This window comes from Mirounga angustirostris, unplaced genomic scaffold, assembly GCF_029215605.1.
Source record: "Mirounga angustirostris isolate CCGP_5_RB_7025 unplaced genomic scaffold, mMirAng1.0.hap1 SCAF_14, whole genome shotgun sequence".
Classification (NCBI taxonomy): Eukaryota; Metazoa; Chordata; class Mammalia; order Carnivora; family Phocidae; genus Mirounga; species Mirounga angustirostris.
The window spans coordinates 72,940,485-72,965,784 of NW_026991722.1; the positions used below are offsets into that span (position 1 = coordinate 72,940,485).

Below are 25,300 nucleotides of genomic sequence, written 5' to 3' on the forward strand. Positions count from 1 at the left end.
AAGAGGGATATTCTTCCTTTCCCTTCTACATTCAGCTGAAGTGTATTTGAGTACCTGTTATGTAACAGTACCAGGGTGGCACAGTTGGAAATGATAACTGACCTCAGTTATATTCTGAGCTGACTACTATTTTATAGTTTTAGCGTAGGAATGGGTGCCTTTTTTTTTTTTTTTTGTAAATTTCTTTGGGCTTGGAGGTTCCTGAGGATTTATACTAGTGCATAAATAGCATTTTATTAGGGTTTGGAATGAGCTGATAAGTATTAAATAGTTCCTTTTCCAAAAGCTGCCTTATTTTTCTAATATTGGGAGAAAAGTTTTAATACCTGATATAGACTAGTATATAATTTTGTGGCAGAATGGACTGCTTGGAAATTGTGCTTGTGTTTGTGAAGTAGAGGGCTGGAACATTCTAAAACAATGGCCAAGAAGAGTTTGTAGGGTGATACAGAACTAATTTTGTCTTTAGTGACAGATGTAATTAAAAATATCAAATAATCTAATCTTTTGTTTGAGTCCATACCATTGTGTCCTTATGGCTATAGTTTACTCTCAAAGTCATTGTCCTGAACTAACTGCAACCTGCTAACTACGTGCCCATTAAGAAGTCATTTTAACTGTCTTAGGGCTCATTTTTACTCTGCTCCACCATGGAGAGCAGGCATGGCCCTGACCTAGCTGGGGTGTAGGGCAGCATCTGGAATGACTCCTGTGAGACATGGATGATCAGCAGTTAGTGGAAGCAGCTGTCATTAAAGCCTTTGAGTTTGAGGAGAAATCCTGCTGCTTTTATGTGAGTGGCTTCCTGAGTATTCCACTCCTCAAATCAGCACATGTTCTCATAATTTAAAGAAGACTGTGCTATTGTGAGGGAAGTTTAGAAAGTAAAACAAAACAGGATAGGTTTGGAGCTAATTGAGTAATGCTTAGTACAGTAACATCTCCCACATCCAGTGGAGTAATTTTGAAAAGACAAAAGATTACAAGTCAAGGCCATCCTTGTGTGGAAGCCTGAGAAACTATCAGACTAGGCCAGGGCTGAAAAAGAAACATGTAAGTGAATGCCAAAGATGAGCATACTTTTGTGTTGTAGCAGAGGGTCATCTTTTTACTGGAAGGGAAGAACATTAAAAGTATGAAACTGCAAAGAGCAAGGTTTTGCATGTTCCCTTACACTTATCTGTGGGTGTTGCCCCTTCCGGAGCCTTGAGCCCTTTGGCTCTCTGTTTGGGTTCTGAGCTCTCACGTAAGGTCCAGTTCTGTACTCTGCAAACTGTTCACTTGCTCTCCCACAGTTACATTAAACACATAAATTTGTTATCTCTGTTCCATTCTGTTTGTTTTGTTAACACTTCAGTTGTCATTTTGGATTCCCAAGTGACAGTCTCCCATATACTCCCTGTCTTTTGGTAGAATAGATAAGATGTTAATCAATTATTCTGGTGTGATTTTCACACTGATCTCAGAAATCCCAAGTACCTGAAGAGTGCTTCAGGGATGCGGGCTGATTACAGGGGCTCTAGGCTACTCACTCAGTCAAGCAGTTCTACTTGGCCTGATACTTGGATTGAGGGATTCTCTTGCTGTATCTGAATAGAGTTTGTAAACCACTGGTATAGAAGAAGAAAAGATTCATTGTTTGGATCTTTATTCTAAGGGGAGGAGGAAAATAGAGTTCCCCCAATTTTTTTTCTTCCAAGAAATAATTATTTGCCTCGAAAATAAGTATCACCAACTCAGATGAGATTAATTCTGTCTTGGTAATAACACCATTCTGGTTTATTTGTTTTTGGTGAACCAAGTGAAGTGTCCCAAAGTAATGCTTGCTGTTGGTATGTGTATTAAAATAAACTATCAAACACTTCTGGTTAAGATGTCCTTTTCATAACTAGGTCTCAGGTTTCCTATACACACATTTCTGTTTAAGTTACTTGTTTTCTAAGGTTAAATCTTAGCTCCGTGATAACACATAGCTTTGAATGTTTTCATTCTTATGCTTGCTTTAAGTTAGTGACAAGTAGGTTGGTATTCTTTGGTTTGTGAATTCAGTAAACTTACTCCTTAGATTTAACATTTTTTTTTAAACCTGAATGTAAAAAATTTTTTAGTAAAACTTTTACTGAAAATAAATTGAGATTTTGTTCTAAAATCTAATAACTCTTCCCCTCAGCTGATGTAAGCAATGGTACAGTAAAGAAAGAATCTTCTAATAAAGAAGTAGCAAGAATATGGATAAACGACATGAAAATGAGGAGTTTTTCTCCAACCATGGTGAGTTTCAAAAGCTGCATCTGTATTACGTGGTGTAGAAATATACTTGGCTAAAAGTGCTCTAAAACGACCCACAGAAAACTTATTTTTGGGTGAGGGGGGGCTACTCAACTACATGAACTAATGAATAAGCATTAAATATCTAACATAAACGGACATACTAAACAAGGTTATTATAGCTTGTATATTTGATAGGGTTTAGTATTACACGCAGTACTGACATCCTTTTATTGTGAATCTTACCTGATCAGAGACAAAGATAATGTGGAGTTAACTACAGTATTTGATAACTGTCCATTTGGGGATTGAACCTAAATATATAGCTAGTTATGAGCTGTCAGATCATACAATATTCTAGTTATAAGTAATTTTTTTTCTTTAAATTTTGGAAATGCCTTGGGTTAATTAACTCTACATTTATTTCATAACTGTGCTGTGTATAATACTGCATGTATGTGATGGGTTTGTACAAGAGGTAGACTACATGGCTCCCCCTTCCATAATCACACAATTTGACAAGCACATGGTTTAAGTAGTATAAAGTACAGCAGAAAGTACATTGAGATACTCACAATTAGGATTATGAAATTGGAGGAAGAGGAAATCTCCCTGGACTCAGATGGCCTGGGAAGACTTCATTTTGTGGAGCAAGTATAATGGAGATTAGGTATTGAGTTTGGAGAGACTGTAAGAGGGCATTTTAGGAAGGGAGCTAAAGCATTGATAGGCACAGAGGAGGTGGTGGCTATATGTTTAGATGGTGGTAAGCCAGGAGGAAGTTGGAAGTTGGAATGGTTGATTTTGGCACTGTGGAGGGTCCTGAGTTGAGTTCCAAAGACTTTGGGCACCTGGGTGGCTCAGTTGGTTAGGTGTCTGACTCTTGGTTTCTGCTTAGGTCATGATCTCGGGGTTGTGAGATCTGGGCTCTGTGCTCGGTGGTGAGTCTGCTTGAGATTCTTTCCCTCTGCTCCCCCACCCTTCCCGCTCGCATACGTACGTACGCTCTCTCTCAAATGAATAAATAGATCTTAAAAAAAAAAACAGTGACTTTGGACTTGGTGCAGCACCAGTGGGGGCCCCTGGAAGTGGAGGATCCTGTTAGTGATTCAGGGTGAGTCAGGTGGGGAAGACAGGCAGGTTGGAAGGTTGGTTAAGTACTCCAGAAGGGAGGTGTTAAGAGACTAAACTTGGGGGATTGTAAAGAGGATTGGAAAAGGGTTAGGGGAAAGTAAAAAAAGGATAATAGGAGATGACTGCATATAACAATACCAAAGGATTTTTAGGACTTGGGGATGGAATATGGAATTGGAAAGACAGCAATCTGCCTGAGGTTTTGAACAGGGACCAGGAGAATGAATGCTGGCAGGACCCAGTTTATTTAATGGTTGTGTGCCAGCAACTTAAGTGGAAGTTGATTTTTAGAAAGTAAGATTGCGGGGTGCCTGGGTGGCTCAGTCGGTTAAGCGTCTGCCTTCGGCTCAGGTCATGATCCCAGGGTCCTGGGATCGAGCCCTGCTTCAGGCTCCCCACTCAGTGGGAAGCCTGCTTCTCCCTCTCCCACTCCTCCTGCTTGTGTTCCCTCTCTTGCTGTGTCTCTCTCTATGAAATAAATAAAATCTTTAAAAAAAAAAAAATTAAAAAAAAAAAAAAAGACTGCATTTTCCTTTAAGAAATGTACATAGTGCTGAGATTCCCAGTCCAGCCCACTTTTGCCCATAATACGCCAAAAATTATATGTTGTCAGAGTTAAGAAACATTTAACAGGGGCATCTGGCTGGCTTAGTCGGTGGAGCATGTGACTCTTGATCTTGAAGTCTTAAGTTTGGGCCCCACGTTGGGAATAGACCTTACTTTAAAGAAAAAGAAAAAAAGAAAAACATCTAGCAGAGATTACAAACTGGTAGACTATGCACCAAAGCCAGTTGACAGATGTGTTATGTTTGGTCTCCACAATATTTTGAAAATTTTTTAATTTGTTGATACAACATAAAGGTCCTGATCTCCAGGTTATCCTGAAAAATAGGAGTACCTGACAACCCTGGGTCCACATTCCCCACCTAGTAAAATACTCCTGAAGTTGAGTAGTGAACACCTGTTTTGTGTGTTGGGCAGGCCTTCCTTCTCCAGGTACCACAATCTTTCCCCACTCCCCCTCATGATTGTATCTCCTTGCCCCTAAGCTTGGTGACCCTCAGTTGCCATTTTACTGGCTTATCAGTTTACTTGTCTGGTCCCTGTGGCCAGACAGTATCACCAACTTATCTTCCAATTATACTCTTGGTAATTTTTTTTTTTTTTAATTCAGATATGGGAAGATAAGCTAGAGAAGGAAGGCTGGTCATTTAGTATGCATTATTTGGTAGGTGGGGAAAGGGGTGAAGGTGGGGATGGGGAGGACTCAGAATTTAAGTGATTTGCTTACGGCCACACAAATAACAGTAGAATAGGGATTTACATCTGTTTCTTTGGCCATCCCCACTTTGTGTAGTTTCTGAAATTGAGTTTCATTTTGGCAAACAGAAATCTGAGAGCATTCAGGTCTGTTTTGGGTTTTTTCCTGAGGATTCCATGGATTGATGTTGATTGGATGTTTATCTACATCTCCCACTTTTAGTGAGCTATCATACTCTAAAGAAAAAAAATCAAAAAGTCTGCCATTACCTTTTAAGGCTTTGTTGTCCTTGGCATTGCTTATAGGTCCTGACTGGTTTCTCCTTCTTTTTCTTCTTCTTTTCTACATACACTGGGTTTCACAGCTTTTTCTCTGTATTTTTCTTGAACAAGCACATTAATAAAGAGCTTTGCTGATGGTTTTACTTGTAGTGAGAGGAGGCTAGTTCAGGGTCTTTCTATTCCCCTATTCCTCCCTACCTTACCCCTTTAAGATTCTGTGAAGAAACAAAGGAAGATGTGACTGACTGGTGACCATTCACTCAAGTTGCTTGAGACAGTCTGGCTTCATTCCTGTTTTCCTGGTGTAGTTACTAAGAACTTCCCATTGCATTTTTGGGTGTGCCAAGGTTTGGAGAGTAAGTGCTTGGCTATCTTACATATGATTGTTGTTGTTTGGAGACATAGATGTCTGAAGTAGATTATCTGTCCTTCAGAAGAACCTTTAAACCCAGAGTTTTTTGGGGTTTGGTTTCAGTGTCCGATGGAAAGAAGACAGCTGAATTGAAGGTGCACTGAAGTGAGGGTGGGATGTGTAACTTCAACAGAGTTTCTGCCATTGAGGTTGTAGGATGAGCTGCTGGGGCTCATCCACCTTTTCTCCCCAAATCTTTTGGTCTTTCTGTTCCTGGAACTGAAATGAAGATTGAAGACTGAGGTTAAAAAGAGTTCTGGGCATCAGGGAAGGTGGTAGGCAATATTGAAGGGGAAAGTAGTTTGAGATCATGGTGGTTAGAAGGATGGAGGTGGAGCCCTGTAGTGACCCAGTGGTGTGTTAGGGATGAGAGTTAGGTCATGGATTATCTGTACTCATTGGAGAAACACGGAAGATGCAAAGTGTGACCCAGATTTTAGAGAATATAGAAGTGGTATGTCATGTTTCCAAGATTGAAGACTGTTTAGTATTCCTACAGAAGAGTTTTTCTGTGTGTTACTTAGGCCTCCAGTCTCTGATTATGTTCCCTCTGTGTTACAGAAGGTCCCTGTTGTGAAAGAGGAAGATGAACCAGAGGAAGAAGATGAAGAAGAAATGGGTCATGCAGAAACCTATGCAGAGTATATGCCTATAAAATGTATGTCATTGGGATCTGTCAAAATAATGAAAGACTTCTGGGTTCTTCTTGAATTTAAGTAACTTTCCCATACACGTTATTATCTATTAGGATCTGTCAATATTGGGTACCTCAGAATTTGACAAGAGCTTTGTAATAGTTTTTGAACTATAATATGTTTTAAAATATCTACATGAAAATTTGACTGTGGGTTATTTTCCCTATGCAGACTTAGAACTGTTTTGGGTTGAAGTCCTTTAAAAGTAAAAAAGCTTGGGTTTTATTTTGTTTCAAGTTAATTTTGCTCATATTAGCAGTGATTATAAAATCATAGTAAATTGCAGAGATAGAAATCTATCTTAGCTTTCTATACTTTATACAAAGCATAAAAACATGGGAATCTTAAAAATAAAATGTGCTATTTATTTCAGTGGTGTACATTAACACTTCTGCCCTTTTTTCCATAACAACCATGATTTATTTTTTTAGTGGCCACTATGTGAAATTGAAAATTAATATTTTAGCTTTGATGTAAAAAGTTCACTTTTTCATTATATGAGGGTGATAAGATGAAACAAATACATAGCTAGAATCCTTTATTTACTCCGAGTTTCTATAAAAAGCCACTAATATTACTACTTAAACTCAAAATTTCTGTTTACCAACTATGTATCGACTTCAGGATCCCATAATTTCTGGTCATTTAAAATTAACTTTGGGGGTGCCTGGCTGGCTCAGTTGGTTGAGTATGCAACTCTTGATCTCAGGGTCATGCGTTCAAGCCCCACGTTGGACATGGAGCCTACTTAAAAATAATATATACAGGGCGCCTGGGTGGCTCAGTTGGTTAAGCGACTGCCTTTGGCTCAGGTCATGATCCTGGAGTCCCGGGATCGAGTCCCTCATCGGGCTCCCTGCTCAGCAGGGAGTCTGCTTCTTCCTCTGACCCTCCTCCCTCTCATGCTCTCTGTCTCTCATTCTCTCTGTCTCAAATAAATAAATAAAATCTTAAAAAAAAAAAAATAATAATATATACATACGATAAACATTTAAAAGATGAATCTTAGGTTGTGGTATCTGAAATGGGTGGTTTCCCTCACTCCCATAATAGTTTTCATAAAAGAATTGAAAGTTTATCTATGGCCCTTTAAACTAAGGTCAGCAAACTAAATTTGGACCATTGCCTTTTTAAGTTTTACTGGAAAATAACCATGCCCGTGAGTTTATTTATTTATTGGCTATGGCTGCTTTTACATTGCTACAATGGCATTGTTTAGTAATAGACCAGATGCTCAGCAAAGCTGTAAATATTAATTAATTTATGCATTCAAATAGATTTTTTTTTTAAGATTCTAATTTATTTGTCAGAGAGCTAGAGAGCGCACAAGCAGGGCGAGCGGCAGGCAGAGGGAGAAGCAGGCTCCCCCCCTGAGCAAGGAGCCCGATGCGGGACTCAATTTCAGGACCCTGGGATCATGACCTGAGCTGAAGGCAGATGCTTAACCAACTGAGCCACCCAGGCGTCCCTCAGATAGATTTCCAAATTTAGGATTATGTTTTGTTGCTACTGGAGAACGTGGTGATACGAACTAAGTTGATATTTTTCTAGATTTTTTTTGATCAGCAGGTCTCTTATTTAAACCATAAGTATTTGATAAATAGGTCCTTTTACCAAATTTAAATAATAATTTACCACCTGTCAGTGCCTTTTTAATATCCTGGAGTGTATAGTTACTTATTTACTTTTATTTGCTCTGTGATAGCAAAAATATGGCAATATTATATAATAAAACTGGGAGCATTATTACCTAGAAAACTAAAATGAAGTATTTTAAAATTTCATTTAGTAAAAATTGGCCTACGTCATCCAGATGCTGTAGTGGAAACTAGTTCTTTATCCAGTGTTACTCCTCCTGATGTTTGGTACAAAACATCCATTTCTGAAGAAACCATTGATAATGGCTGGTTATCAGCATTACAACTTGAGGCAATTACTTATGCAGCCCAGGTAAGCAATATTTTGTAACTACATACAATGTATTTATCTTTTAATCCTAGTGCATATAGTATAGTTGCTTTAACACAAAGGTAATTTTTCTTGAATGAAAAACTTGTGCTTGTGATTTTTACAAAAGTTTCATGTGTTAGAAAATTATTTATTTTTTTTTTTTAGAGAGAGCGTGCGTGAGCCAGGGGGAGGAGCAGAGGGAGAGGGATAAGCAGACTCTGTGCTGAGCGTGGAGCCCAAGGCAGGGCCTGATCCCATGACCCCAAGATCATGACCTGAGCTGAAATCAAGAGTTGGACGCCCAACCTACTGAGCCACCCAGGTGCCCCTTGTGTGTTAAAAAATTAAAGGGGTAGCATGGATGCAGGGGGTTCATTTCTACTGGAAATGAAAAATGTTATAACCTCTTTGGAATTCACTGGGGATATGTATTAAAAATGTGGGGTGCCTGGGTGGCTCAGTTGGTTAAGTGTCAGACTCTTTGATCCACTCAGGTCATGATCTCAGGGTCGTGAGATCAATCCTTGCATCAGACTCCGTGCTGGGTGTGGGGCCTACTTAAGATTCTCTCTCTCCTATCCCCGCACCCAGCTCTCATGCATGTGCTTCCTCAGTGGTGTACTTTTTAATAATCTAAATAAATAAATACATACATACATAAATACATAAATAAATTTGTTGAAAATACATATAGCCTATTGTGCCTGGCTGGCTCAGTCAATAGAGCATGACTTTTGATCCTGGGGTCATGAGTTCTAGCCCCACATTGATCGTAGAGCTTACTTGAAATAAAAAATACGTATATCCTTTGACCTAACAATTCCATTATTGGGAGTTTGTCCGTTAGAACTATTAGATTAAGAATATATATATTAAGGAGATGGATGGATGGATGGATGACTATTTGTTTTAGCTCTTTTAACCCTGCTTGCTGAATGCTAGAAAGAATCTAAACTCCCATACCCTAGTGGCTGTTTGAATGAACTGTGGTATTATTGTATATGGGTGTTGTACTGGCTTTCAAAACCATGAATTAGTTATGCCAGTTTCTTGAGAGGACTTCTTTTGTACTCCAGTTCTGTAAAATAAGTAATGGCCGAACAGGTAACCATCCTCCATATTTATGTGTGATGAAAAGTTTGTATTTGTCTGTGCAGGCATTAAAAGAGATACAGAAGAATGCTCACCAGTTTAACTTCAGTAACATCAGTTACCTGGTGCATGTGAGTGTAGCCAGAAAGAGTACATAGTAAATATAAAGAAAGTATCCATATTGAGCCAAACTGTGTGCCATTTGTATACAGATAGATCACATTAATATATTCCTACAACAGTGTTGTAAAGACTGATCACCACAGTATCTAAAGGAGTAGATTGATTATCAGCTTTCTCTTTTTCAGCAACATGAAACATTCCTACCTAATGGAGATCGTGCTGGCTTCTTAATAGGTGATGGTGCTGGTGTGGGAAAAGGAAGGACGATAGCGGGAATTATCTATGAAAATTACTTGCTGAGTAGAAAAAGAGCATTATGGTAAGTGCCAAAGACTGTGGAAGCTTTATTTTGTGAATAGTTATTCCAGCATGTGAGATGGGTTTTAATGAGTAGGTGTATTTTTTTTTTTAAGTGTCAAGCCCTGTTTTTATTTATCCTCAATACTGCTAGACTGATGGAATTTGCATTTAATTTGTGTTTTTTTTTTTCTTTTTTATGTGGCAGGTTCAGTGTTTCAAATGATTTAAAGTATGATGCTGAAAGAGATTTGAGGGATATTGGAGCAAAAAACATTTTGGTTCATTCATTAAACAAGGTATGAAAGTTTTCTCTTTGGTTAGTCATTCAGTAAATATTGACTCATCAGTGAGATGGGAATAATAGTTTCTACTTTGTAGAGTTGTTGTGAGGATTAAGTGAATTATTTTACAGAAAGCATTAGTGAGTGCTAGCCATTCTTATTGGTTTGTGGGTTACTATGCATCGAGTACTATGCCAGGTACGGTTGTATAGTGGCAAACAAAATAGGCCTTGTCTCTGTTGTTACGGAGTTCTCAGTTTTGGTGTTCTTTTTGTCTTTGTTTCTGAGGTAACCTTATATGGCTGAAACTCATAACCGAGTATAAGGATGCAGTTTGTAGTAAAGCTGTGTGGATAGGTAGTCACAGCACATAGGGAATTGTTGAGGCTTGGAGACTGATTTGGATATTTGTATATCCACTGGAGTTTTACATCTGTACCTTTGTTCATGTTAAAACAGTTCTGTCAAGTGGAAGAAAATGTATCTCAGTATCTAAAGCATAGTTTGATAGGAATCTTAATGTTCATTTGGCAAATCTTTACTGACCTCTTATGTACCAAGAGCTGGAGTAGTACAATAGGCAGACTCATTTCCTGCAGGTACCTCTCTCTTAGCCTTTTGAAAATAAGTAAATATAAATCTACTTTCTGTGTGAGCCCTAGGTTGGTTCAGTGTTGCCCTGCTCATCATTGGCTTTTTTGGGTGGGTATGACTGTGGTCTGGTAGGTAAAGTACTATGTCTTGAATGATTCCTCACAGCTCAAAACTAAAAACATGTAACTGGCATCTAGAAATATTTTTGATTTCTTTGTCCGTTTAATTGAAGAAGGGTATATTAACTATTAATCATAATTCTTTATATATGCCTTAGAACTTAATTATAGTGACTTGACATAGAGGAAGTGCACAATAAATATTTTTGTAGTGAATATTGTGACTTTTTTTTCTTGGGGGGGGTTAGTTTATAATCTTTTTTTTGTTGATAGAAATTTTTTGAGGGGCACATGGGTGGCTCAATCAGTTGAGCATCTGCCTTCGGCTCAGGTCATGATCCCAGGATTCTGGGTTCAAGCCTGTCATCGAGCTCCCTGCTCAGTGGGGAATCTGCTTCTGCCTCTCCCTCTGCCCTTCCCCCTGCTCAAGCACGCACACGCTCTTTCTCAAATAAAATGAACAAAATCTTTTTAAAAAAAGTTTTTTGAGACTTTGATGAAAACTAGATCATTGTATCATGAAGTTGTGTGCATATATATAAACATAGGTGCGTGCATGTGTGTGTGTGTGGTATACATATGTAGAAGTTCTGTGTGTGGTCTTAGGGGCTCTTTTGACTTCCCTAAAAGCCCATGATGGACCCACCAATTTCCTGCTATAGAAGTTTGGGTGGGATAGATTTTTCAGAGAGAAAAGCGTGTATGTTAAATTCTTCTTTTTTCTTTTTTAGTTTAAATATGGAAAAATTTCTTCCAAACATAATGGGAGCGTGAAAAAGGGTGTTATTTTTGCTACCTATTCTTCCCTTATTGGTGAAAGTCAGTCTGGCGGTAAATATAAAACTAGATTAAAACAACTTCTGCATTGGTGCGGTGACGACTTCGATGGAGTGGTATCCTTTACAACAAATGTTTTTAATTTTTATTTCTTTATTTTGTTTTTATATTTTTTAATGACACAAAAGTGAGTGTAAGAATAAACATTTAAAACTACATCCTGAAATTAACTGAAATTGCTGGGATAAGAGCTTTAATGACTTCCCAGTGTCCAAGGGGGAGTCTGTTTTCTAGCTGTCATATAAGAGGCCAGTATTTAAGCTCCTGGTTTAGGAAAATGTTAATAGGTGTGGGAAGTGATGAGTACTGTATTCCACTTTTGGGGATTCATACTGCATATTACATAGTAAAGCACCTGAGAAGACTAAGGGGAAAAAAACTTTGGACTTCGTGATTTCCAAACCTATTTGCTCATGGCAGACCTTTTACTGTCATGCATGAAGAATGTTTTTCAAATGGTGATTAAGTTAGTCACCAGTTGTACTTAGAGAATTTGCCAAAATTATCTGTGTGGTGGACATTTCTTGCCACAGTGGATTCATTCTTCCATTCTAATTAAGAATTAAATATCCAGTCAATATAAATACCAAAATCAGTGGTTGCCTCTCAGACTTGAGAGGGAGGGGGTGATGTCAAGGAGAGGCCCATAGAGGGCTTCATTTATGTTTGTAATCTTAAAAAGAAAACAGTTGGAGGCAAATATGGTAAAATGTTAAGGTTTGACAAAGCCAGATGATGGCCGTGTTGGTGTTATTTTAAAAAGTTAATGCTCAGGGGCTTATTATCAGCGGCATCTCTCCCCTCCTGATTGTCTTGAATTTAGCCCAGTCTACCACCCCAGAAATGTGGGATGTTTCCCAAGGCCTTGAAATAAATGTTAAATTTTCCTTAAAGATTAGAGATATTTGCTACTATGTTATGTTCCTTAATTCATTCTGTACAGATAGTGTTTGATGAATGTCATAAAGCAAAAAACTTATGTCCTGTTGGTTCTTCAAAGCCAACCAAGACAGGCTTAGCAGTTCTAGAGCTTCAGAACAAATTGCCAAAGGCCAGAGTTGTTTATGCTAGTGCCACTGGTGAGTTGTTATTTTATTTGAAAGGTATGTGTAGGTTATTTTTTCCGCTATAAAATTTTTTGTTTTGGGATTTTTCAGGTGCTTCTGAACCACGAAACATGGCCTATATGAACCGTCTTGGAATATGGGGTGAGGGAACTCCATTTAGAGAATTCAGTGATTTTATCCAAGCAGTAGAACGGAGGTAAAGCAATTTACAGTATACACTATTTGTTCTCGGTTGCAGTCTAAAAGAGGTGTTACCACTAAAACCTTTCCCACTTATATTAAAGCCCTACTATATTTAATGATAGTTACTGTGTGTTTTAATTTTATTCAGAGGTGTTGGTGCCATGGAAATAGTTGCTATGGATATGAAGCTTAGAGGAATGTACATTGCTCGACAGCTGAGCTTTACTGGAGTGACCTTCAAAATTGAGGAAGTTCTTCTTTCTCAGAGCTATGTGAAAATGTATAACAAAGCAGTCAAGCTGGTGAGAAGTTTTTTGTTAATTCCTAGTATTTTTAATGTCTCTCAGCCCACAAGAGTATATTTTGCTGTAACACAACAGATAAGGCACTAGATTCTTATTTTCCTAATTTTCTAAGCTTTCTCTTTGTTAAAGTAATTTATTTTATTTTTTCAAAGATTTTTTTATTTATTTGACCGTGAGAGGGAACACAAGCAGTGGGGGAGGGGCAGAGGGAGAGGGAGAAGCACGATGTGGGGCTTGATCCCAGGACTCTGGGATCATGACCTGAGCCGAAGGCAAACTGGCTTAATGACTGAGCCACCCAGGCTCCCCAAAGTAATTTATTTTAAAAAACCATTTGTGGGGCGCCTGGGTGGCTCAGTCGTTAAGCGTCTGCCTTCGGCTCAGGTCATGATCCCAGGGTTCTGGGATCGAACCCCACATCAAGCTCCCTGCTCAGTGGGAAGCCTTCTTCTCCCTCTCCCACCCCTCCTGCTTGTGTTCCCTCTGTCGCTGTGTCTCTCTCTGTAAAATAAATAAATAAAATCCTTTTAAAAAAAAAAGCCATTTGTAATGGGGTGCGTGGCTGGCTGAGTCAGGAGGGCATGCGACTCTTGATCCTTGGAGTTGTGATTTCGAGCCCCGTGTTGGGTGTAAAAATCACTTAAACTTTTTTTAAAAAGCCATTTATTTAAGTTGCATAATTTTAAAAATTACAATGTACTATTTAAAAATAGTACAATGTAACTATTCCCTGAAATGACTCTAGTAGCTAATAAGAATTTAGAGGCAACTCTGTATGAGTGTCCTGAAAAACATTTGTTTAGAGATTCCCAAGTTACTGAATATGGTTCGTTAAATTAATGTTAAGTAGTTAAATTAATGTTAAGTAGTCTTGTACCTACCATTATTTTGCTTGAATCAGTCATTTTTAAGTAATTCACACTCATAGATGAAATGTCTAAAATGTTGATTATGCATCTTCAGTGGGTCATTGCCAGAGAGAGATTTCAGCAAGCCGCAGATCTGATTGATGCTGAGCAACGCATGAAGAAATCCATGTGGGGTCAGTTCTGGTCTGCGCATCAGAGATTTTTCAAATACTTGTGCATAGCATCCAAAGTTAAAAGGGTTGTGCAACTAGCTCGAGAAGAAATCAAGAATGGAAAAGTAAGTTGGACACATTGAGAGATTTATTCTTTGGTTATATTTCCTAGTCTTTTGGGTGTTCAGGCTTTCTACTTGTAAAGCCTGTTCTTTCTGAAAGAGAGTTAAAGTATTAACATAGTAAGACTTTAAAATCTATGGGGTTTTTTGTTTTTTTTGTTTTGTTTTGTTTTTAAGATTTTTATTTATTTATTTATTTGACAGAGAGAGATACAGCGAGAGAGGGAACACAAGCAGGGGGAGTGGGAGAGGGAGAAGCAGACCCCCTGCTGAGCAGGGAGCCCAATGTGGGGCTTGACCCCAGGACCCTGGGACCATGACCTGAGCTGAAGGCAGACGCTTAACAACTGAGCCACTCAGGCGCCCTTAAAATCTGTTTTTTTTAAAAGAAAATAAAAGCAGTGCCTATTTATGTAGAACTTAGGTAGCTCAAAAAATACATAAAGAAGTAAATTGCTGTAATTTGGCCATCCATAGATGCAGCTAGTGCTGATGTGTGGGTATAGATTGCCATACGGTTTTTTTCTTTTTAGCAATGTGTGTATATATATATATACACACACACACACACACACACACATATCTATTTAAAGTACAGAGAACTGAGGCAGGGACTTCAATTGATGTCCACTGCTGTAATCCTATTTCCTAGCTAGGTTTTTTACACATAACATGCCTCAGATATATGTAGAATAAATAAATGAGCACACATGTGCAATAATGAGTCATTCTTGGGGTGCCTGGGTGGCTCTGTCATTGTCTGCCTTCGGCTCAGGTCATGATCACGGGGCCCTGGGATCGAACCCCACATCGAGCTCCCTGCTCAGTGGGAAGCCTTCTTCTCCCTCTCCCACTCCCCCTGCTTGTGTTCCCTCTCTCGCTGTGTCTCTCTCTGTCAAATAAATAAAATCTTTAAAAAAAAAAATGGGTCATTCTTGTTTGAAATCTTTTTTTTTTTAAGCTAAATATTTAAAATAGGTCCTAAGAAACCACATGCATAGTTTTATTTATAATTTTATTTTTCTCTCCAGTGTGTTGTAATTGGTCTGCAATCAACAGGAGAAGCTAGAACGTTAGAAGCCTTGGAAGAGGGTGGAGGAGAATTAAATGATTTTGTTTCAACGGCCAAGTAATGTTTTTGGTTTTGAGTTTTTATTTAGATTAGTTTAAGTGTTGGTATTTCCTGGAGGCAAAAGTTTTGATTCATTTCTGATCTTAGTTTTTGCATTCTGTTCATGTTCATCACAATATACCCATTGGAAAACAGTAACATAGAAGTACTCGATTGTTAAGCATTTTGACCATATTGTGCCCAGTATTTGGACTAATGGAAAGGTGTGATTTTTGTCTTGTAGATCTTGGAAATCTGTGAGAGCTTGGATTAGTTTCAGTTTCAGTTTGAGCCTTGTGTGTTTGAAATTACCATTATCCAGAGGAGCAATACGTAGAGTTTGCCCCTAAGTTTAGTTATCTGTAGTATAAAAATTGTAGACAATCATGAGAATTTTAAAAAGAAGATATAGGCATTGTTTTCAGTTTATTTGCCTACCCTGCCAATTTTAACTCTAATAGTAAAATTAGCAAAATAATCTTTGCCCCACTATACTATCTCTTGTGTCCAGAGATATATTCACGTGGCTCCTTTTAAGATGGATATAATTCAGAACTGCTTCTAAAGCAAAACATGCATCTACTAATCTGTCTTTTTCTATACTTGTGTGCCTATTACTGCATTGTTTAAAATGATAGGAACTAGTCACATGCGCCTATCAGTGGCTAGTCCAACATTGAGATATGCTGTGAATATAAAATACAAGACTTAAAGTAATGTTTTACATCTCACGGATTGCATATTGAAGTGATACACTGATATATGATACTAGTCTATATCCTGAAATACATCATTAAAAAAACGTTCAGGGCACCTGGGTGGCTCAGTCGGTGAAGCGTTTGCCTTCAGCTCAGGGTGTGATCCCAGGGTCCTGAGATCAAAGCCCTGTGTCGGGCTCTCTGTCAAATAAATAAAATCTTTTTTTTTTTTTTAAGATTTATTTATTTGACAGAGAGAGACACAGTGAGAGAGGGAACACAAGCAGGAGGAGTAGGAGAGGGAGAAGCAGGCTTCCTGCTGAGCAGGGAACCTGATGTGGGGCTCGATCCCAGGGTCCTGGGATCATGACCTGAGCCGAAGGCAGACGCTTAACGACTGAGCCACCCAGGCGCCCCAAATAAAATGTTTAAAAAAAAAAAAAAAAAAAGTTTTGGGCGCCTGGGTGGCTCAGTTGATTAAGCGACTACCTTCAGCTCAGGTCATGATCCTGGAGTCCCTGGATCGAGTCCCGCATCAGGCTCCCTGCTCGGCAGGGAGTCTGCTTCTCCCTCTGACCCTCTCGCCTCTCATATGCTTTCTCTCATTCTCTCTCTCTCTCAAATAAATAAATAAAATCTTTAAAAAAAAAAAAAGTTTCTCCAGTTTTCTTTCACTTTTTAATGTAATTACTAGAAAATGTAAACGTCACATATTTGGCTGGGCTTGAACTATATTTCAATTCAACAGCCTTTGCCTAGAATATTAAATTTATTTCAGCTGGATTATCAGTATTTTGTAGTATTAAACGGTATATTTATTTTAGGAAATATGTTTTAAAGAATATATTTTTAAATTTTATTTATTGAGAGAGAGAGCGTGCGAGCACACACAGGGAGAGGGGCAGAGGGAGAGAACCTCAAGCAGACTCCCTGCTGAGCATGGAGCCTGGCAGGGGGCTCGATCCCACAACCCATGAGATCATGACTTGAGCCGAAACCAGGAGTTAGATGCTCAACCGACTGCACTACCCAGGCACCACATAAGAATATATTTAGTAAGACTTTATATATAATTGTTTTGCAGACTGAACCACTAATTGTCACCTTTTCTCTTGTATAAATAGAGGAGTGTTGCAGTCACTTATTGAAAAACACTTCCCTGCTCCAGACCGGAAAAAACTTTATAGTTTGCTAGGAATTGATTTGACAGCTCCAAGTAACAATAGTTCACCAAGAGATAGTCCTTGTAAAGAAAATAAAGTAAAGAAGCGGAAAGGTGGGTTCTTTTTCTTTAAATGATGTTGAAAATAGTAAAAATTTGAGCGTTTTGAAGCAGCTGCATTTTGGGATTGAGCTTCTTGCCTTTTAAATTGGCATGTGGTTGCATATTCTCACTGTTGCTTACGTAGTTTTAATGCACAAGTGACAGGTTGGTGCTAGGCACTATGTTAAGCACTGGCCTTCTATTACCTCATTTAACCCATAAGGGGTCCATATGAAAATAGGTCTTATTTTTTGTTTTCTAGACAGAGGACACACAGGCACAGAAAGATTAAAAGCTTAAGGAATCTCCCCAGGTTTACACAACTAGTGGGCAATATATGGAAAGCAAAATCTGGGCCTTGCCGTTGCCAAAGCTGCATATGCATATATACGTACGGTGTTTTTAGTCTTCTTTAAAGAGGCATTCGTTATTATTTAGTTCTTAGGGATACACCCAGTGCTTATTAGATGTTTTATCATAGCCAACTTGGATTTGTGTTTAGATGCTCAGTAAGCTGTTCAGCTTTCAGAAGTTAACTTCACAGGCTTTCTTCAAGATGGCGATAACTTCTATGGGAACAACTGTCTGTGATGCTAGGTGTGTTCTAAACACACGGCTGACACTTTAACCTTATTTCATCTGTTCTAAGAAGGACAGTTTTTTACATTTTTAATATGCTTGAAAGTGGATTGGTTATTATAATTGACAATATTTTTTTATTGTGGCAAAAAAGTAATGCTATGTTTTAGAATCAGTGACATCTTAAAATGGTTACATCGTCATGTTTCTCTTTCCTAAATTATGTTCTTTTTACCATTTGTCTCGTTAATAGGTAAACTTTCAATGGTTTGTTCCAGATGTCTTTGTCTTCTTGTTTTCCTTTTTTTTTCCTCTTTTTTTTAGAGAGGGGGAGGGAGCATGTACCCATGAGTGGTAGGGAGGGGCAGAGGCAGAGGGAGAGAGAGAATCTTAAGCTGGCTCCATACCCAGCGTGGAGCCCAACTCAGGGCTCGATATCACCACCCTGAGGTCATGACCTGAGCCAAAACCAAGAGTTGAACACTTTACCGACTGAGCCACTCAGGCACCTTCCAGATGTCTTCCCTGAATACTCAATAAAATAATTCAAATCAGCACCTTGTTTGACTTTTTACAAATACAGTTTTATAGATTTGTATAAATATTCCATATATTATTTTTTAAAGTATTTTATTTTTTAAATATTCTATAAACCTGTAATTATTAGGTCTCTGCTCTCAACCTGTTCACAACTGAACTGTGAAAATGCTGGAGATTGTGTGTCTTGAATTCATTTTAAAATGTGCACTTAAATGCAGTCTTGAATTTGTATTTAAGTGTCTAATTTCTTCTTAATAATTGAACATAACCTGATTTCTTATGGAAATCTAAAAGGTTAACACTTGTGAAATTTACACACTTAAAATGTTTTTCCTGTGTATTTCTCACTTAAAGAACTCTTGAACTAAATGTAGTTTTCTAGATCTTTAGAAGAGTGTGTTTGGACTGACTGTCTTGTTTTGGGTTTGAGGGTAGGTGAAGAAATAACTCGAGAAGCCAAAAAAGCACGAAAAGTAGGTGGCCTTACTGGTAGCAGTTCCGATGACAGTGGAAGTGAATCTGACGCGTCTGATCATGAAGAAAGTGACTATGAGAGCTCTAAAAACATGAGTTCCGGAGATGACGATGATTTCAACCCATTCAGAGATGAGTCTAGTGAGGATGATGAAGATGGTAAGTTTGTCACTATATTAAATGTTAATGAAAGGATAGTTATTTCTGTGTGTTTGAAATGGGATATTGTATTAAAACCTGTTTTTTCGGGGCACCTGGGTGGCTCAAGTCAGTTAAGCGTCTGCCTTTGGCTCAGGTCATGATCTCAGGGTCCTGGGATCAAGCCCCACATCGGGCTCCCTGCTCCATGGACGGGGCCTGCTTCTCCCTCCCCCTCCACTTGCCACTCCTCCTGCTTGTGCTCTCTCTTTTTGTGTCAAATAAATAAAATCTTTAAAAATAAATAAAACCTCTTTTTCCCCCAGTGCAGTACAAATCATTGCACAGAATCTAATCTTTGCTTAGTGGAGAACTCCTCCCCGAGCTTGTCTGTCTTTTTGTAGTTTAGCTCATTTGTGTGAGATAGTGGCCTCAGTTTTGTGCAGTGATTTATTATTATTATTATTATTATTATTAGATTTTTATTTATCCAGAGAGAGAGAGAGAGAGAGAAGAGTAGGGGGAGGAGCAGAGGGAGAGAGACAAGCAGACTCTGCGCTGGGTGTGGAGCCCGACATGGGGCTCGATTTCACCGCCCTGATACCATGACCTGAGCCGAAACCAAGAGTCGGACACTCAGCCGACTCAGTCACCCAGCCACCCAGTCACTTGTGCAGTGATTTTTAACCTCATACTATGGAATTGTACCTTATAGTGTATTGGATATACTGGACCACCGAAGTTGGTGATGATTTATAAGTTACCAGTTAATACAAAAAATTCCAAGCGTTGTTTCCTTTGAAGATTGTGCTTCTTTTACAAATGATTTGACACATATCTTTCCTTAACTTTCAGATCCCTGGTTAATCAGAAAAGATCACAAAAAAAGCAAAGATAAAAAAAAAAAGAAAAGTATAGATCCAGATTCTATTCAAAGTGCCTTATTAGCATCAGGTCTTGGATCAAAACGACCTAGTTTTTCATCTACACCAGTAATTTTGCCTGCTCCTAACAGTGCACCAGGTATCTATGGGGAAGCTTGCTTTGTCTGTTGAAATGTACTTTTAAAATGTACTTAAACTTTGTACTGATTTTTAACAAATGTACTTTATCTAGCTAACAGTAACACCAACAGTAACAGTAGCCTTATAACAAGTCAGGATGCTGTGGAAAGGGCCCAGCAGATGAAGAAAGACCTACTTGATAAACTAGAGAAATTAGCTGAAGACCTCCCTCCTAATACCTTGGATGAACTTATTGATGAACTTGGTGGCCCTGAGAATGTTGCTGAGGTAAATATGACTTGATCAGGGCTGTGTCTTGGTCCCTTTTTTTGGTTAGAATGAGTGATATTTTGGATATCATCACGTAATTGTCTTAATTTTCTCTTAGATTTTAGAACCTTCGTTCTCTGTCATCCTAGAGTCAGTGTATTCTTGTCCTTAGTATCTGTGTGTTTACTCAACACACTGATCTGTTATTGTACATGTCACACAGCCTGTGTGATCATTGCCACACACCTGCTTTCTCTGCTGGAATTGGAACTTGTCAAAAACCAGAGACTGTGTTGCATTGTTCTCTCCCTGACACAGCAAGCTGCACCGTGCGTGTCGGTTTCACCATCCCCTTCTGTCCCACCAAGTTTCTCTAATGCAGGGGTCCTATGCTTCTTGCATCTTAATCAGGTACCTTAACTGTAAGTGACTCTGTTTGGCTTTGCAGATGACTGGTCGCAAAGGGAGGGTTGTAAGCAATGATGATGGAAGCATATCTTATGAGTCAAGATCTGAACTTGATGTCCCTGTGGAAATACTAAATATCACGGAAAAACAAAGATTTATGGATGGAGATAAGGTATGTTTTTCTGGAATGCTTTTCTTTCTCTCTCTTTTTTTTTTAAGATTTTAATTATTTGAGAGAGAAAAAGCGAACACGAGGTGGGGGGAGGGTCAGAGGGAGAAGCAGACTCTCCACTGAGCAGGGATCCCCATGTGGGACTTGATCCTGGGACTCCAGGATCATGATCTGAGGCAAAGGCAGTCGCTCAACCGACTGAGCCACCCAGGCGCCCTGTGGAATGCTTTTCAATGAAAATACAATATCCGTATATTTAAATGAATATTTAGTAATAATTGCTTATAATCACTGAACATTTTACACATTTTCATTTTTTCACAAATTGAATGTAATAAAGTATTGTGCACAGAATTAGATGTGGCTCTTAATAACTTTGGAGGCTTTTTAAATTTTTAATCAGAGTATTAAAATATTGTGTTCTCTTAGGACATCTTAGTAGATTCATATCTAATGCTACTCTCCAGTGTCAGTCTAATTTTGACTCTAGAAGTATATTTAAGCATACCCAGATTACTAGTGTCCTTTGGTTTTGCTGTTTCTCTTACTGCTATGACATGTCACATCAGGATGATCGTTCTGAATGATGTGTAGATTGGCTTGTATACCTCACCACTGTAGAGACCTTGGTTGCTGCCAGAGGCTTTTTGTATACTGTTCAGTAAATGTCAGTCAATTTTGATATTCTCAGGCTAGTTCTTCCCCATCTACTTGGAATTGCCATAAGCGTTTGCTGATGAGATTTCTAAAAAATAGGAGTACCACTTAAACTTAATTCCTTAGTTTAAATGGTAAAATAAAATCTCTACTTAACCACATATTTCTTTATATTTCAGTGAGTTTTTCTGCAACTAAAAAAAGGATAGTTACCACTATCAAAGTTTCTTTATTCTTTTTTAAGATTTTTATTGGGGCGCCTGGGTGGCTCAGTCATTAAGTGTCTGCCTTCAGCTCAGATCATGATCCCAGGGTCCTGGGATCAAGCCCGCATTGGACTCCCTGCTTAGCGGGAAGCATGCTTCTCCCTCTCACACTCCCCCTGCTTGTGGTCCCTCTCTCTCTGTCAAATAAATAAATAAAATATTTAAAAAAAACAAATATTTTTTTGTATTTGAGAGACCGAGCATGAGCAGGGGGCAGGGGCAGAGGGAGAAGGACAGACTCCCCACAGGCTTGGTGCTCAATCCCAGGACCCTGAGATCATGACCTGAGCCGTAGTCAGACCCTTAACCAACTGAGCACCCAGGAGCCCCCAAAGTTGTCTTTTATAAATACATTTAGTAGCTTGTGTGACATATTTTTTTTTAAGATTTATTTATTTACTTTAGAGAATGAGAGTGCGTGCGTGAGAACTGGGGAGGAGGGAGAGGGAGAGAGAATCTCCAGCAGACTTCCCACTGAGCATGGAGCCCAACACTGGGCTTGCTCTCATGACCCAGAGATCATGACCTGAGTCAATATCAAGAGTTTGGATGCTTAACTGACTGAGCCACCCAGGTGCCCCTCATGTTACATATTTTAAAGACTAAGTAGACGTATTATCAGTTGTATTACATACTTTGTTTCATGAATTTATGCCCGGGTGCATTACAGTTGTATTAGTTGGAATTAGTTTTAGCTGTTAAGTGACAGGAAATTAAAAATCGTATTGACTTAAAGGAGGTAGAAGATAATTTCTTCCATGTACAAGTTTGCGTAGGTAAACCAGTGCTCTTATGGCTCTTTGAAGATAATGCTACTTCTCTCTTATTCCTTTAACATGTGAGACTCCATTTTCAAGTTACCTATTTCAGATTCAGTCATTATACCTCTATATTCCATGTAGCAGAGAAGAGGAAAGAAGAGAAGGACATGTCCTTGACTTTTAAGGACATTTCTTAAATGTTCATACCATCTACACCCTACTGGAGTATGCCCACAATTAGCTGCAGGGGAAAGTGAGAAATGTAGTCTTGATTCTTAGCAGCCATGTACCTGGCCTAAATTGGGGAAGGGGGGGGGGCTATAATTTAGGAAGAAGGGGAGAATAGGTATTGGGCCACTAGTACTCTAAGAACTTTATTTAGGGTACTTGCCTACTTGTCTTTGTGCAGAGGTGATCATTTTCCCCCTTATATTTGATACAGAATATTGCTATTATCTCAGAAGCTGCCAGCTCGGGTATTTCATTACAAGCAGATCGGAGAGCTAAAAATCAAAGGCGAAGAGTTCATATGACTTTGGAATTACCCTGGAGTGCTGATAGAGCAATTCAGCAATTTGGTAAGTTCCTACATTGAATTTCACTTAATAGATAGCTAGGAATCACTGGGGAAATGTGTACACATCAAAACCTATGGCGTAGATTTTGGAGCTGTTTGTGTATTACATATAAAACTATAGAATACATGAATACATTTCTTACCTGTTTTAAGAAATGTAAAAGATCTTTGTTGGATTTCTTGGGGTTTCTGGCATTATATCTCAGAACAGGGTTCCTCGGGAGTATCTTTGTTATCGATCTTCAGGATGCATGTGGTCTTGGTCAGAGCACCTGCCACCTCATGTCCTCGGTGGCTTTACTGAGGACATACATTGCTCTTCCCTTGCCTTATATGTTCATGTCCCTGTGACCTGATAATTTAAAAGAATAATTTTGGGGCTCCTGGGCAGCTCAGTCAGTTTAGCATCCGACTCTTGATTTTGGCTCAGGTCATGATCTCTGGGTCACGGGATTGAGCCCTGTGTCGGCCTCTGTGCTCAGCAGGGAGTCTAGTTGAGATTCTTTTCCTCTGCCTGTCTTCCCCTTCCCCAGACCGTGTGTGCATTCTCTCTCTCTCTAAAATAAAATTAAAAAAAAAAAAATTTTTTTTTTTTTTTGAAGAATCCAGAGCAGCTGTGCTTCAGCACCATTGTGGTTAACCCAAGTGGGGCAGAAATAATAATACGTTTATCATTGAACAGTTCTGTGGCAGTTCCTGTTCTTTTGTAAGGAGGAGAATTGTTCTGAATATGGATGTTGTTCAAGTCCGTTTTTTTTATTTTGTACCTTTGGGGGAGTTACAGTAATTGTTCTTTATTTTTTTAAGATTTTACCTATCTATTTGGGGTGCCTGGGTGGCTCAGTTGGTTAAGCAACTGCCTTCGGCTCAGGTCATGATCCTGGAGTCCCTGGGTCGAGTCCGGCATCGGGCTCCCTGCTCGGCAGGGAGTCTGCTTCTCCCTCTGACCCTCTTCCCTCTCGTGCTCTCTGTCTCTCATTCTCTCTCTCTCAAATAAATAAATAAAATCTTTAAAAAAAAAAAAGATTTTACGTATTTATTTGACACAGAGAGAGCATGAGTGGGGAGGAGGGGGGATAGGGAGGGGCAGGCCTCCCCACTGAGCAGGGAGCCTGATGCAGGACTCGATCCTAGGACCCTGGGATCATGACCTGAGCCAAAGGCAGCCGGGTAACCGACTGAGCCACCCAGGCGTCCAGTAATTGTTATATTCTTTAATTTTTCCTCTTAATGGGTTTCTGAATACCATCTTAGTGTTAAGATGCTAGGAATAGATCTCAGAATACTCTGTATCTGGTAAACACAGTATTTTTAATGTCTTTACAGGACGAACTCATAGATCAAACCAAGTTACTGCTCCCGAGTATGTGTTTCTGATTTCTGAATTGGCAGGGGAACAAAGATTTGCTTCTATTGTTGCTAAAAGACTTGAGAGCTTGGTAAGTTCTTGGGTTGTGTAGTTGTGTGTAAAAGATGGTGAATACAACCTGTCTTCTTTGCTTTGACTGGAAATTTTATGTCTTGATAGGGAGCGCTTACACATGGTGACAGAAGAGCAACAGAATCTAGAGATCTGAGCAGGTTCAATTTTGATAATAAGGTACGTTCAGTTTTCAGTATCTGGTATTTTTTGGTAAATGTGTGGTGTCTGTGGTGAACAAAAAGAGAAAGTGGTTACTGTTTAAAACTTAAAACTGCCTCTTCTTAAGGTTTCACTGTAAAATGATAACGTCCTATAAGATTTTCACATATCTGATCTTTGGTGGTCAACTCTGCAGTATAATCCTATTTTCATTCCTGTTAGAAAATAGGAATATAATAAATACTTGTGAATGAATCAAGTGTGAATTTCCAGAAATGAAATTATTTACTGGACATCTGTTGTGTGCATAGGTGTGAACTAGGCACTAGGCTGTATAGTATATAATATATATATAAAAAGATAATTGAGTCCTGCTATTTTTGAATCTTTGTTACCATAATAGTGTTTATAGTGTTCAGTTGGTCATGTGATTGAAATGTATCCAAATGCTGACTAGTTAAATTTTTTTGTTTTTTTTTTATTGCAGTATGGAAGAAATGCTTTAGAAATTGTCATGAAATCCATTGTCAACCTAGATTCTCCTATGGTATCACCACCTCCAGACTACCCTGGAGAATTCTTTAAAGGTAACTTTTAAAAATAATCACAGAAGAGAAAAATGAGTACAAAGTAGGCACTAAAACCTTTTTTTTTTTTTAAATTAACATATAATGTATTACTTGTTTCAGGGGTACAGGTCTGTGATTCATCAGTCTTACACAATTCACAGCGCTCTCACCATAGCACATACCCT

At 38.8% G+C, this 25,300-nt stretch overlaps 1 protein-coding gene across 4 annotated transcripts in view; it reads left to right on the plus strand.

Annotated features, from left to right (window-relative positions):
- SBNO1 (strawberry notch homolog 1) overlaps window positions 1-25,300 on the plus strand; it is a 57,392-nt gene that overhangs the window by 13,749 nt on the left and 18,343 nt on the right. For 3 of the 4 annotated variants that reach the window (XM_045887802.3, XM_045887799.3, XM_045887800.3), the window contains exons 5-24: window positions 2,171-2,271; window positions 5,918-6,014; window positions 7,841-8,001; window positions 9,402-9,535; window positions 9,722-9,812; window positions 11,242-11,403; window positions 12,291-12,426; window positions 12,505-12,610; window positions 12,746-12,899; window positions 13,866-14,048; window positions 15,077-15,174; window positions 16,979-17,130; window positions 18,673-18,870; window positions 19,705-19,872; window positions 19,966-20,141; window positions 20,572-20,703; window positions 22,830-22,965; window positions 24,291-24,403; window positions 24,493-24,564; window positions 25,034-25,133. In XM_045887802.3, coding sequence (XP_045743758.1) covers window positions 2,171-2,271; window positions 5,918-6,014; window positions 7,841-8,001; window positions 9,402-9,535; window positions 9,722-9,812; window positions 11,242-11,403; window positions 12,291-12,426; window positions 12,505-12,610; window positions 12,746-12,899; window positions 13,866-14,048; window positions 15,077-15,174; window positions 16,979-17,130; window positions 18,673-18,870; window positions 19,705-19,872; window positions 19,966-20,141; window positions 20,572-20,703; window positions 22,830-22,965; window positions 24,291-24,403; window positions 24,493-24,564; window positions 25,034-25,133 — 2,670 coding nt within the window. The remainder of the gene's footprint in view (window positions 1-2,170; window positions 2,272-5,917; window positions 6,015-7,840; window positions 8,002-9,401; window positions 9,536-9,721; window positions 9,813-11,241; window positions 11,404-12,290; window positions 12,427-12,504; window positions 12,611-12,745; window positions 12,900-13,865; window positions 14,049-15,076; window positions 15,175-16,978; window positions 17,131-18,672; window positions 18,871-19,704; window positions 19,873-19,965; window positions 20,142-20,571; window positions 20,704-22,829; window positions 22,966-24,290; window positions 24,404-24,492; window positions 24,565-25,033; window positions 25,134-25,300) is intronic. The other variant, XM_045887801.3, reaches the window with a different exon arrangement.